This window comes from Lepisosteus oculatus, chromosome 9, assembly GCF_040954835.1.
Source record: "Lepisosteus oculatus isolate fLepOcu1 chromosome 9, fLepOcu1.hap2, whole genome shotgun sequence".
NCBI classification, from domain to species: Eukaryota; Metazoa; Chordata; class Actinopteri; order Semionotiformes; family Lepisosteidae; genus Lepisosteus; species Lepisosteus oculatus.
In genome coordinates, this window is record NC_090704.1 from 39,472,633 (window position 1) to 39,486,761 (window position 14,129).

The 14,129-nt window shown below is 38.3% G+C and overlaps 1 protein-coding gene across 3 annotated transcripts in view; it reads left to right on the top strand.

Annotated features, from left to right (window-relative positions):
- csnk1db (casein kinase 1, delta b) overlaps window positions 1-8,808 on the top strand; it is a 33,734-nt gene extending 24,926 nt beyond the window's left edge. Inside the window, exons 9-10 of one of the 3 annotated variants that reach the window (XM_006635131.3) lie at window positions 1,734-1,801; window positions 6,350-8,808. In XM_006635131.3, the coding sequence (XP_006635194.1) occupies window positions 1,734-1,766 (33 nt within the window). In that variant the 3' untranslated portion in view covers window positions 1,767-1,801; window positions 6,350-8,808. The remainder of the gene's footprint in view (window positions 1-1,733; window positions 1,802-6,349) is intronic. The other 2 variants (XM_015356358.2, XM_015356357.2) reach the window with 2 other exon arrangements.
- The last annotated feature ends 5,321 nt before the right edge of the window (window positions 8,809-14,129 follow it).

A 14,129-nucleotide genomic window follows, 5' to 3' on the forward strand; every position in this document is an offset into this window, starting at 1 on the left:
CAGTACACAATGGAATCTTGGATGGTCTTCAGTTCCAGTGGCTTCAGTGAAGATGTTCTTTACAGCGTTGGATGTGACTGTAGGGAGGTTGTGGTCTTCTGGCTAAAGCTGTGGCTATGGCTTTTGGCATGGGAGTGTTTAAATTGAAACACGTTCACAATTTAAATGGCTGAGAGGCTGATGTTTATACTCGGCGAGATTGTTTGCACACTTGTTCTGTGGTCTTTGAAGACATTGGCTGATGGTTTCGTAAGAGAATGTGAAGGCATATTTTGGGACTATTGTATTTGATAAGGTAACTAATAAATAAAACCAGCATGTCTGTTGACATGATTTGGTAATCCAACCCTGTAATGATTTTTCTCTGAATTGTATTCATGCTGTTGTGGTATAATTATTCATAGATGAATTGTGCTTTCAAAACAGATTTTTTTTAGGTATTTCCATTGTTAACTGAATTAATACATTCATTATAAAACTGGAAAACTGCAATAGCTTGTATCGCATACTGAACATCAAAAGAAACTTATCACTCAATTTACAGAAGTATGTTTTTAGGAAGTATATGGATAGTGTTTTGATATTTCTTAGTTTAATCATCCATGATCACCTGTGAAGCACTTGGGTTTTTAACGGTTTTGTAAACTTAAATCACCTCATTTAATGAGGTGATTTAACTTGTTGATTGTCTGAAAGTGAAAATTGAGAATGAAATGCAAGTGAACTTTCTTATCAGGTGAACAACTCCATTCTGTCATCTGTATGTTGGAGGCTAGATTGTCGGAGCACAGTTTGTTGTCTAGGGCGTTTCTAGCCATTAGTTTCACCTGCCAAGATGGTACAGCTGAACTGTCGATACGCCTTGACCTGGGAGACCACAAGTCACAATATCTCACCGAGATTGTTGGAAATATCCAAATTGGCAGGAGCATGTAGTCACTACGCAACTCCACTTGTAGTGATTAAAGGCAACATTAATGAAGTCCTGGGATCTCACTTACTACCCTTTCCTCATCCTGATGTGCCAAATTCTGTCAAGACTGACATGCTGTTCATGTAGCAATGGCTTTCTTGAGAGCTGCCAATGTGATACTTATGCTGTGGATATCAAGCTCACAAGATGCGAGCCCCCCAATGTAGGATGAACTGGGATAATGTGGCATCTAGGGCTCAGGACCAATGAACAGACAAGCCTGTACAGGCTCTATTAGAAGATTGGGACTGAATTCCAGAAGACTGCATTTTTAACCTGGTTCAAAGCAGCTGTCATAGATGTATGACCTACTGTATCTGCTGTCAATAGTGGCCACACATTTGTCCATCATAGTAAGGCACCTTGTCGATTATCACTGAAGATGTCAAATTGTAATCTGCACATTAACTAGCAATCTATCTTGTCACATCGAGACCATTCATAAAATGTCAATTTTCAACAAATTCAATAACATTTATAAGTTAAGCTTCTTTTGATATTCAGTGGAACTGTTGCATTAAGTACTTTGGGGGAAGTTGGAAATTGTTCTACAGATTCTGGAATTAGGCTCCACATTCTGTTGAATGTTTGTGAAAGGTTTAATTTTTGCAGTTAAAGGTTGGATTATGAAGTCATGGTTTTTCTGCAGTGCTCTGAAAAAAGGTGAATGTGTACTTTTTGGAGCAGTGAACTTGATTTACTTGCCCCATTGTAATGTATTCTTTCTTCACAAATGGCTGTCTTTTCCCCCCCACCTCAGAATAGCATTCCCTTCGATCACCACGGCAAGTAGCTGCTCGCCACGTTCTTGTTTGAAGGCAGCACCGGGTGAGTTTCAGCTGGGTCCCATATCATTGTAGATTGCACACATACTTGCACATCTCAGATATACGAATGAGCACACACTGTGGCCCAGAAACTAGTGGAAAGTCTACTGCTTTTCATTTTGATGAGCAGGAGAGCCGTCAAAATGAAGTGACTTCAGTATACACTGAAAAGGAGACTGGAAAGGAACCTATTTTGCTGTTAATGGATAAGCAGCGTGATGACTGGTGGTTAACTGTGTACAAAAGGGAGTACAGTAATTTGACTTGCAATTATGCAGTCATGAATAGTTAATTGGAATATTTGATATTCAGGATTGATAGATATAGGGGCTAAAGAACATTTATTCAGAATTTAATTCTGATGTTTCCAAATGCTTTGATGTTAAATTTTGGATTGTGTAGGTATCCCAATATCTGAAGTGCTTTAATACTGCAGAAGTGTACTCTGCCTACGTACACAAAGTATTTTCAGTCAACTTGATTTGTCCCAGTGAACTCACAAGGCATGTGAAATGGAACCCAGATCATCATTCTCTTTATAAGACTATACAGTCTTGCTGCAATATTGGTCTGTATGGACCAATTGCAGCTTTTAATAGCAAATTTTTAAAATATAACCTTAAAAATGTACCTCAGTACATTACCGATACTTTGTGTAAGCATCTGAATCATGAAGAAATACACTCATCTTAGGAGTTCTGTATTAAATTGTTCACAACAGAGCTTGTCCTTTATTCCATATCATAGAAGTGTTAAATTTCGTACTGTTTCCAGGATTGAAAATTTGTCACTCTGATGCACACGTTTGTGCGAACAGAATAATTCTGATAGTCTACAATATACCAAGATGCCTGTTCATATTGTTCAGCTAAATGCTCTGACTTGTTAAACTAAAGGATTAGAAAAAAGTGAAGCACTAATGTGGAGAAACGCAAGATTAACCACAGAGCATTGAGAAACCTTCAAACTGCAAATTAAACATTTATTGGTCCATCAGTCAGCATTATGACATTGAAACGTAAACTTCCATCACAGACGCATGGTAAACTTGTAAAATGCCTGTCCCTTTTCATGTGGTCATTCAGTATTGGGTTGATCGTCTTTTTTCTCGGAATTCAGGATCCTATTTCAACCAGTGTTCTGTATTCTCAATCTTAAAAGGCTATGAAGGAACAAAAGAGTCACTGCTGTGGCCCTTCCTCTCCCTTACTCACACATTTGGTGCATCATTCTCCGTTACATGAATTACGACATTGATTGCTTCATAAGCTTTTTTTAAACAAACTTGCAATTTGATAGATAGTACTCATTACATTGTTTTAGTATTTGAAAAAGAGCAACAGTCTTGTTCCGATGTCAAGCAAAACTGGGGAAATTAAAATATTTATGAAATTTGATTCAAATGTCCTGCTTTCAATTGTGAAGGTTTCTTTATGATGTTCAGTTGTCCTGTTCCAAATGTTTGATCTTCCAGTAGATGATAGTGCCTGGCCTTGCTGCTTTGCTTCTTGTCTGTCTGCAATGCTTGGGTTGTGCTAGATGCCTGATTACCCAGCATGCTTTTTACCTTGGCTGTCCGAACATTGAAATCCTGTTAATCTTTAATTTTATCTCTACAATAGAATTTTTGGTTTAAAATGCAGAATGATTTGTAATTTTCTGCGTTTTTATTTTTCATTGCATCATGTCCCATTAAACCTGCTTTTTGGCTGGTTCTGTTTCCCTGTTAAAAACCAAGAAATATTGCCAATTATGAAACAAGGTCTGAGCTGCTTTTCACTTCACATCACAGCTGCTGTTATACCTCATCAATCTTTCAAGTTCAGTTGTACAGGTTGAAACTAATCACTTATCCTAGAGCTCCTTTAATTCAAATTTTAGTTGAGCAGTTTACCATGTGAAAGTGATGTGCTTTTTTTTGGCAGTTATCAAATGAGATGTTCAGCTGTTCTTTTCAGCAGAATGTGTAATGTACCATAATCAGAGCTATGATTTTAAGTAGTGGTAAATTATAAACATCCTATACTCAGAGAGCAAATTGCAACCTTGGTCTCAAGTGATGATAAAAAGAGAGCTAATTGCATCTTAAAGGATTTTGCATGATCCAAAAATGAAATCATGGAACACTCAGCATTCTGTTTAAATGCACCTTGGCTCTTGTCTTTCAACAAGCAGTTTTTTCTTCAATAAATCAGTTAATTTGAAAGTATATGATTTGATGCAGTATGACTTGCATTTTGTTATTGCATCAAATGTGACTATATTTTCGTTATTTTACATTGACTTACAGTACTTCCGTTTTAGCAACAATGGCACAATGGTTAGCATTGCTGCTTTGCAGAACTGGGTCCCTGGGTTTCTGGACCTGGGAAGCTGTCTGTATGGCGTTTGTTCTCTTCTTGTTCACTTGGGTTTCCTCTGGGCACTCTGGTTTCCTCCCACAGTCCTAAGACTGTGTCCCATCCAGGGTGTATTCCCCAGCCTTGTGCCCGTTGCTTGCTGGGATAGACTCCAGGTTGCTCAAACCCTGAATTGGATGAAGTCATTAGAGAATGGATGGATACCTCCCTTTTAAAATTTGATTGGCTGTCATTTCGTCTTCACTACAGACTTTAGCAGTCTAGAACAATTTGACGAATTCCCTCCAGTTACAGGGTGTTTTTAGATTATTAATCAACAAACTGACATTGTAAATGATTTTACATTACTTGTCTATTGTCATTCAACTGTTGAAAGCAAGTGCATAAACTTTTCACATTTGAAAGGACCTTAAATGCCAATTGAACAGGATCGGAGTTTGTGATCAATATCACCTGTAAACTGTGCTTGAGGTATTGAGGCAAAGCATTCAGTAGCCATGATGGTAAGTGAAAATAGGCACACCATGTTTCTTAATTAGCGGGCATCTTGTTTTTAACGGAAGACAGTCGGACAACAGCAAGTTTAAAGGAAAGTCACATGGCAAGACACTGGAGAATGTGGGACACTTGTTGTGACTAATCTAACCCCTATTCCTTCATATTCTGAATTGGTGATCTTGTGAAAAGCTTTTGCTTTTCTGTGGATTTGAACAGTGTTTTTCAAATCCACAGCTCCAAGTGAGATTTACAAGTTTGCATGACATCTAAACTGTGTGCATGTCTGAAAGCACAGCTATAACTCCGTATTATTTTTTTTCTAGATGGAAGAATTTTTGCAATTCCTTTCCCCCTTTATAGGTGATCCATGGAATGGAGGGTATTTGCTGGATTGGCTTCCCATCTCCCATTCTTTTGTCTGGGAGATCAGCTGCTATCTTAAAATGTCTTTAGTATTTTGTGTTCACAGCCTCAGCTAGTACAGGTTCTTTAGCAGCAGTTTTCTATATTAATGTCTCGGTACATATGTTAAAAAATTAAAAATGAGGTGTCTTGTTTTATGAAATTTTTCTCTAATTCTGAACAGCCGTTTTTGCCCTTTGTCATAGTTGTTCTTTAAGTGTTTAAAATGTAACAGAAGACATGATCAGATGACTTACGCATGAAATGAGTTTTGATTACTTTTTTCTTCCCTGAATGTTCCAAATGATTTGCTTGGAATTAATCAAACTTTTGAAGTTTTTGATTTTCATTCCTGAAGTGTGGGAGCTCCCTGAACTTGCTCTGCTGTTCCTTTACCTCCTTCTCCCTGCTCCTGCATGCCTCCTTTTTCACCAGACACTGAGCGGGCATACTGCATTCATGTACCAGTAGCTTCACTGCCTTTTTTGTTGAAAGTTTTAATTGGGTCAAAAATAAGCGAATATTGAGTAATATGCGAAGAAGCACAATTGTTCCACATCAGCTAGGTTGAACTAAATTGCAAGCAATGCTGCTTGTGTTCAACGTGGGGTTTTTAAACTTGGTAAAGTTTGCTTACCATTGCAGCACCAAGGAGGTCTCATTCTGTTATAGATGAAGAGTAGGAAGATGAAAAGGCCTACCCTGGGTTTGAGCAGATATTTTCTTCTATCAGTTAATGAAGACATTGATATTCTATTGTCTCTGTTCTCTCTAAGCAAGCATTGCATTTGTCTTGAATTTGTCTAAAGGCGCATGTCTCATTTTATGGCCAATACTTGTAACTTACATGTTTTAGAACTATTTAGAAATATAATTATTTTATTAGACTAGTATAATGCAAAGTATTAGAATTTTGTGATAACATGAAAGACAAAATGAAGTAACAGCATTACTCTTCTCATGTCGATGATGTTCTCTTGAAGCGCCACCCAGCATTTTTCCTACTTTATTTGATCTGCCTACCAAGCCATTTGTAATCGCATGTGTTTTATTTAAATGCAAAATCAAATCATTTATCGGAGGAGTTTTTACTAAGTGTATACCTTTCAGATCAGAGGTAGAACTGAAATATATGAATATCCATTTTTTCTTTTTCCATCCATAAACTGTAGTACAGGGACATTGACGAATATGACATGAGCTGTGTGCCAAATGTTTTTGTTAAAGCCCCTGTATCCAGAGAATATTGTATAGTAAACCTTCTACAAATCTGTCTCCCTCACATACAGATCCTGTCTCGTGTGACCCCCAGTGGTCTCCAGTCTGCTGTACCTCGATGAAAGAAAACACCGCGCCATGGAGGGCTGATAATGCATGGCTGATCTGTAACTAATACTATTCCAACAACTTCACTTCCGCAACTACCGAAAACTCAGTCCCAAACAGCAGATTCTTTTTCAATTTTAAAAGGAAAAAAAAAACATTTAAATGCCTTTCAGAAAGTAACATACTCTCTCGGAAGATCACCAACAGGAGACGGACCTTTCTGCGCCGTCGTTGCCTTTGCCACTCTGGCATACCAAGAAGAGCTGCCCGCAGTCTGCAGCTGACCGCTGCCATGGCCTTCGAGAGACGCTTCACTGAGCAGACCGACCACACGGAATAAAGTATAATCGCCATTTCTCTTCTCCCTCCACTGTTGGCCGAATAATTTTACTATCCTACTGTATGATGATAGACATTAATTCACTTTTTTTATATTAAAGCTAAAGTCAACAGGCTCCGGTCTGTTTAGATGCGTAGTGTCGGTGTACTGCTTTTGTCTGTGATTTACACGAGGAAAAAAAAAAGGAATTAGAAAAAGCATTCATACTTCAAGAAAAGACTTGAAATTCCTTCTAAGATCCGTAAAGGTTTCATGTGAATTTCTAACTGATTTTATTTTGTCATTTTTATTTTTTAGTTTTTATGAAGGCCCCTTTCTGTTTCTTCAAAGTTGATTGTAAGTAACTTCCCAAGTTTTAGCACTGGTGACCACTACTGTGCAGTCGTCTAGGTTGTCTGGGAGGACTGTTTGTCAGATTGTACGCATTAACAAGTGAAAGATCTGTATGAAAATGCAGAAGAAATCAAAATCTAAAGGGGTTTTTGGTGTTTTTTCTTACATATTTTAATATTAGAAATCTTCTAGGGTTATTTTTGTTTATCTGAGAGACTTCCACATCAACACCATCTTGGTCAATTGACTGTTGCTGTATAATATATTGCATTCCCTTATTTTTTATTTCAAAGCTGTGAAATACCTGTACAATAGAAATGTAAATGTTTTCCATTGGTTGTCTGGTGATTCTTACTCAGTTATTCAGTCCTACTGTTTATCAGGCCTCACTTAGAAATGTACGGCTAGGTGGCACCTGATATTGCTTGAATGGCTTTAGTGCTTGTGCCTCCACAACCAGCAGTCCTGATGTACTTATTTTGCCAAGTCACTTCAAAGAAAGTCTTTCTTTGTGTTTATTTAGATCTCTTTTTGTTGTTCATTTAATAAAGGACCCTTGCTTTTCAAGTCCATCTTTTCAGTGGAATGAAGGCCACTAAAAACTGTTCCTGTAATCCCAGTTAACACCTGTTTTATGAAATTAGACTAACTTGTACCATAACCATCTAATTGGGTAGAAGGTTAGTGTTCAAATTCACTTGTACTTGATAACTGTTTCCAAAAGAATCGCTCTTCTGAGAAGCACTGGTGCTACACTTGTGGACTTATATCTCCTCTTGATTTAGGTAATGCTTGATGGGAATTATTTTTATATGCATCTGCTCTCCATACCAGCGTTCAGCTGTCAAATAGTTGTTTTCCGTTGAGAATGGAATAGAGGAGAGGATAGGTTGGCTTCTTTTCACATTAGACTGTTAAAACTTTAGCCAAGGAATGTAATTTTAAATGCCATGAAAGTAAATATCTGATATCATTCAACAAAGGTATTGTCGGGATTTCTCCCTTTGTGGTACACAGGTATGACACTTAACTGCTGGTGTGAACAGAAGCAAGCAAGAGGGAAAACCTCTGAATGAAGCTTTGTGTTCATCTAGTATGTCTGCATTAGGAAGTTTACCTTCCAAAATGATTTGCTTGCAGTTTGTTCATCTTCAATACGATAACCTAACTCTTGTGCAATGTAATGAATGAATACAAGACTTGATAAAGTGCCATTTTGGCACAAACTTGAAATCGTTTTTAAGTGTAAAGGTTTAGAAAAGGTAGCCTGTCATGGGATGCAAGTGTTTCCAAATCGGCATTGGTGAGGTTCAGGATTGAGGCGCATGCACTAAAGCTTCGGATCTTTTTTTCTTCAGTGAACGAGTTCCAGCTTTAAAAGTGCTGCAGGGGACAGAAGCTTCTGGTTCGGGGCATTCTACTTTTAACATGGCTTCTGTATAATATGTCATCAATGTGACAACTCTGGCTGGTGGAGGCAGCCCTTGCTTTTGCCCTTTCAATTTTCCCCTGCCTTCTACCTTCCACTGTTTCCCCAGTTTGAAAGCTTTTAAGGCCATAGTGTCCGTGTCTTTTCCAGTCTCTGTCCCTTTACTGCTGGCTGTACTCCTTTCAACTCCTCCATACATGGACTCTGCTGTATCCTGTGTAATGGTATTCTACTAGCCCTGTAAAACTATTTTTTTTGTTTGTATTGCCACTGCATTTGTGTACTTTAAAATTGTGTAAATAAATTAATAATTACTTGTTCTGTTGACTCGTTTTATCAGCAATCCACCTGCACTAATGCTTGCATCTAGGACAGTTCCAAAACAGCCACAATTTCAGTTTTTAATGCTTAAGAAACTGCAAAAATCTGTCAAATGTCAATACCTCCCAACTCTTTTTAGGTCACAGATTACATTTTCTAGTGGGTTAGTATCCAGCGTTTTGAATGAAAACACTTTGGTCCTTCTATACTCCAGACTAGTAAAACTATGTAATGAGAGTACTGGAAGAGTTTTAATAATTTATAAAGCACCAGTCACACTAAATGGTTATAAAGGAAAAAAGTAAAAGTTAAATGAGAGCATACAGATAGCCCTAGTAAAAACATGAGCATTGAGTTTTGATTTGTAGAAAATGTATTTTGTAGAGTCCCGAGTTGTATTCCATAACGGAGAAGCAGCAACAGTAAACGCGTAGTCACCAAAAGTCCAAGATTTAGTCCAATGTACAGTGAACAAAGGACCGGCCTCAACTGATCGGATAAAATACAAGTAAAGTGTACACTGTAATTTACATCACGAAATATCTAGGCTGGCGCAACGCCATATTCTGCGATTCAGAACGAGGCAGAACTCGGAGAGGTGCAGTGGCTTTCTTGTAAACACACAGGTTTGGGAATACATCTCTAAATCCAATAGAAATAGTTCTGAACTTAGACGATTTTGCCCAGTCTTGTAAACGCTGCATGCAAATCACGTCGGAACATTTTTGCGGTGAAATGTCTGCTGCACAATCTGTCCTTATTCGCTCGTACATCGCTTTACATTAGTCATTATCATCATGTCGCAATTCGTGGGAACTCTCGCCCTTGCCTGTGCTGAAACCAGGGGTTTGCGACAACATGGCGATTTACAGAACTTTAACAAAGTTTAGAATTTTGCGCTTAATTCGAAATTGTGTATATATAATATATACACCGTTAATGTATTGTTTCCTAGATTTTATAACTAACCTGAGAAATTGTGACTGCGGTTTCCCTTGTTAAATTGTTAGACTGTTAAATTCCATGATTTGGTTAAAATGGTGCTACTTTTTTCATTTTAGCCAGCAGGTGTCGCTGTTGATCAATGTTTGCAATATTTGTCACAAAGGTGGAACTTCTTGAAAATGAAGTTGCCATCTTCAATTACTAAAAGTATTTGCAATTTAAAATTGATTCCAATTAAGTATTTTTTTGCATTGAAAAGCTGCCAGAGTTGAAGCCAAGGTTTAGTGGCTTCTCTGTCAAAACATCATGGCTGTTCCTATGACCTTTCAAAAGGCATGTCTCAAATGAAAATTATCACAAATCTATATAAGATCACTTTATTGGCCATATACAATTTATTGTATTAGGAATTTCTTTGCATACCCCAGCTTGCTCTCCATGAGACACACGGGGGAGTGAGAAGCTTGGGGTCAGAGCGCAGGGTCAGCCATTTATACAGCACCCCTGGAGCAGTTGGGGTGAAGGGCCTTGCTCAGGGGACCAATGGAGTAGGATTCCTCTGCCGGCCATGAGATTTGAAACGGCAATCTGCCAGCCAAAGGCGCAGATCCTTCGCCACAATGCCACCACTCTGCCCTTTGATGTTATCAAAGCAAAAAAAAAAATACAGAACTTTAAGCGGTGATTTTGATTGCTTCTGACTAATATTTGGATTGACACATTTTCAGTCAGATGATTTCAGATGGTTTCTGATAGATTCCAGACAAATTGGGGTTCAGCCTGAGCTAAGGGTTAGGGTTACCTTTCCCCAAAACCTTAAACGTTTCAACACATCATGGCTGTGTTCTAGGTTGCAATTGTAATGTAAGAATTGTAATGTTTTGCCTTTTCTTTAATTTTTTTTGGCAATTTTCTATTCATGTTGCATTTTGTAACATTAATTGCAGCATAAAATGGTCTGAAATCAAGCGGTTGAAAAACATTCATCATTCTAACCTCTCCTATTTTTTTTTGCATAAACCAACATTATTTTAATTCTAACCTTTACTCAGTCTAAAATTCTAAAACATGCTAAACCATACGTTTAAAGCAGGATTTGACTGGGATTCATATTTAGACTAATCGAAGCACATTTTCGACTCAGGTGAGTAAAAGGTTTCATGTAGATATGCCTGAAAATTGGAGGTTAAGCATGATTCAAGGTTAGCTTTCCAGCAAAATGTAGATATTGAACTAATTGTATTTCATTCTATATTTAATGTAATCCTTACTTAATCCCAATATGAAAAATGCAGTTGCTTGCTGTTATCTTCATTTTTTTAAATGGCTCCAAACACCTTCCCTTCCCCCTCAAAATCCCAATTTGTGAGAGGATTTGTTGAAAATGATGTTTTTCCATTTCAAACAAGATCCAAGGATTGCTCAAGCGCTAAGTTTCTTGTTATGCAGGTTTGACATCTTCCTTTCAGTTGTAATTGTGGTTTATTTTGTTTTTGCAATGTTTTCTTCTCCTGGCCACTAGCCAGTCCCTGGGAGAAATTAGATTGCATCTTCTCTGGCTTCCTGTATGACCAGGCTGATTTATGACATGTTGGTGTGCAGCTGACTACAGGCTATACAGACCGTGTTTTAAACACTTTCATATAAACCAGAGAAATTTGTTCACATTGTCTTCAGTTTGCACTTTGTGGACCACTTGTTTTTTAGTTTATGTATAAACAGACATACCGAGCAGTGATGTCATTGCTCAGCTTCACTGATCCAATTGGTCCTTCTCGCTGTGCCTTCTGTTAAATGTGCATGATAATGAACAGTAGAAAATATCACAGGGTATTCACCTCCCTGGGTTTTCAGAATATTTCAGCCTTTCTCATGTGTGTGTAAACAGGAGAATAGATGTTAATAGGTGGACATTCAACCCATGTGGCATGTTTCATAGTAGCTTATTGATCCAAAGATCTCATCCTGCTTTGCTTAATAGAAACAAGCTTATCTGCCTCAACTACTGTATGTGGCTGGGTAGTTTGTTCCATACTTCTACAGCCCCTTGCATTGAGACGTGCCTCATATTCCCAGTTTATTCATGATTTTAAATGTAAAACCACCTCGTTTTCTCTGTTGTAGGGGATGGCTTGATGCAAAATTGATTTTTCTGCGGATTGTGTGGTTGAGATTTCAGAACATTCTCTTTAGTTCATTTTTCTTTTATTGAGAGTGTTCATCTTTGGAAATGTGTAATTTACTGACTCATGGGACTGAATGAATAAAATAGTTTGCCTTCTTCTTAGTATCCTAGAATAAAATATCTGTGCATTTAGCCTGTTTATGTGGTTTGTGTATAAAAGCATGAGAAATGGTTGCCTTTGAAGTCCGTCTTCAATCACCACCTCTCATCTACGTTTCATCACCATAGCGATAGGGAGGGCAGTGGTGCTCCATATTGATTACCATGCAGAGCTAGCGACATAACGGCTGTAATCAATCTAGCAAGGACAGCTGGCAAGGGCATTTTAGCTATATACAACAGCTGTTTGGAGAGGTGGAAATCTTAAAAGGGCATGATGTTTATTCGATGTAATCTTTTTTTTCTTTATATACTGTTCTTCTTAAAATCAAGGTGGGTAATCATCCTTACCTACTGAGCGTCAAATGTGTCGTATTTTTGTATAAGAATTTTGAATGCTGATTAAATGTGTCTGGCGTTATTGTTTTCCTCATTGATCGTGAATGACAGTGATGTACGTGAGTGATTGTTGCATATGCATTAAATCACTTCACATGTGAGTGTTCAGTGGGCATGAGTGATGAGGTGACGTAACCTGTTGAATCCCAGCATAATTTCCAGGCTAACCCCATGCACTGCTTGCATATTTAAATGGAGCAATTGAACAGTTCAACCGATGTGTTGGGTTTTTTTCCACGGAGTTCAATACATGCAAAACAGAGTAAGGCAGAAGACAGAAGAGTGAATTTCCAGTGATCAGGGTTAGTTCATGAGGAATAATGACATCTAAGAATCAGATGCTGTCTTAAGGTATAATAAGTTTTGGCTTAACCTGCTTGGTTAGGGGGTAGCCTCCTGGTCAAGGGGATGGTGATCCTTGGAACCCTATTCAGAGAGAGAAGCTGATCCTGGGAGGGTTGCAAAGGTGGAGGCAGGGTGAATGCAACACAATGTAAGGTATGTGCCAAAGATCTGAATAACAGAAGTAATGATTCCAATTTAAAACGGCTGGGAACTTCCGTTTATGAAAGGGATCATGAGATCCAAGAATCACGTGCTTTCTGTTTATTAAGTATAGCAGTATTGGCTTGACCCACTTGGTTAAGGGGTTGCCTGCTGGCCATAGGATGAGGAGGCTTGGTACCCCAAAAAGAAACATGTAGTCAAGTGAATTTTTCAATATTCAGTAAAACATGCTTTTGTAGAAGAACTGGAGCGGATTAACAGGGGAATTACAGTAGATGTCAGGTAGCCCACACTGTCCAAATCCTGCATTAAGCGGATTATGGGATGTGCTGCTGCTTCCTCTGGGGCAGTGTTATACCCAGGGTCTTGTGTCTTGAAGAGCTTAGGCATTCCAGAGAAAAGAGCAGAGAAAATTCAGCAGAGCACCAGTTTTCAACGCTGTCATTATAGAGAAGCCAAGAAGTTTTCCCTAGGGTTCTGCCAGCATGGTATTTTTAACTGGGGTTTTACCGTCTTATTTTTTTCCTCTTAAAAGTGTTGTACCCCATTTCCTTTTTCCAGATTTATTTATCCTCACAGTTTCTTAACTGCAAAATAGAGGGAGGCAGAAAGGGGCTATAAAAATCCACCCAAACAAATAATCAAATATGACTTTTCTGAGGAATGAGTTATTATCATGTCTGAGTTTAGGCAACTTCTGTCAAGTAATACATTTTTATAATTAGTAAGTTTGCCTCCAATTGTTTTAATATCCCAAACATTTATTTGTTAAAACGTTCTGCAATCGTCTTCAGCCTTTGTCTTTTTTTTCTTGACAGGACATGTTGTGCTGTAGAACTTATGTATCTGAAAGATAAATATGGTGCCAGAAATTGTGATCTTTAAAATGTTATATCTCCTTCGATGAGTTTAGTGAGAGAAGGTCAAGTGTTGCTGTCTCCGTAGAAGCTGCCGTGACAACTGTTTCCAGGGGTGGCCACAGTTCAGCTCCTTGCAGGCCGAAATAAGGAAGCTGACCATGTGTTTCTGGGGAATCGCCATGCTTTCGTTTAACAGAGCTTGGATCCTCAGCTAGGTTCACCGAGGCAAAGGAGTAACATATTGGCTGTATCAGTTCCACTGTCTTCTTTCTTTTGACAGCTGCATGAGCACACTGGAAAATAAGGCTATCTGTGAGTTTTTGAG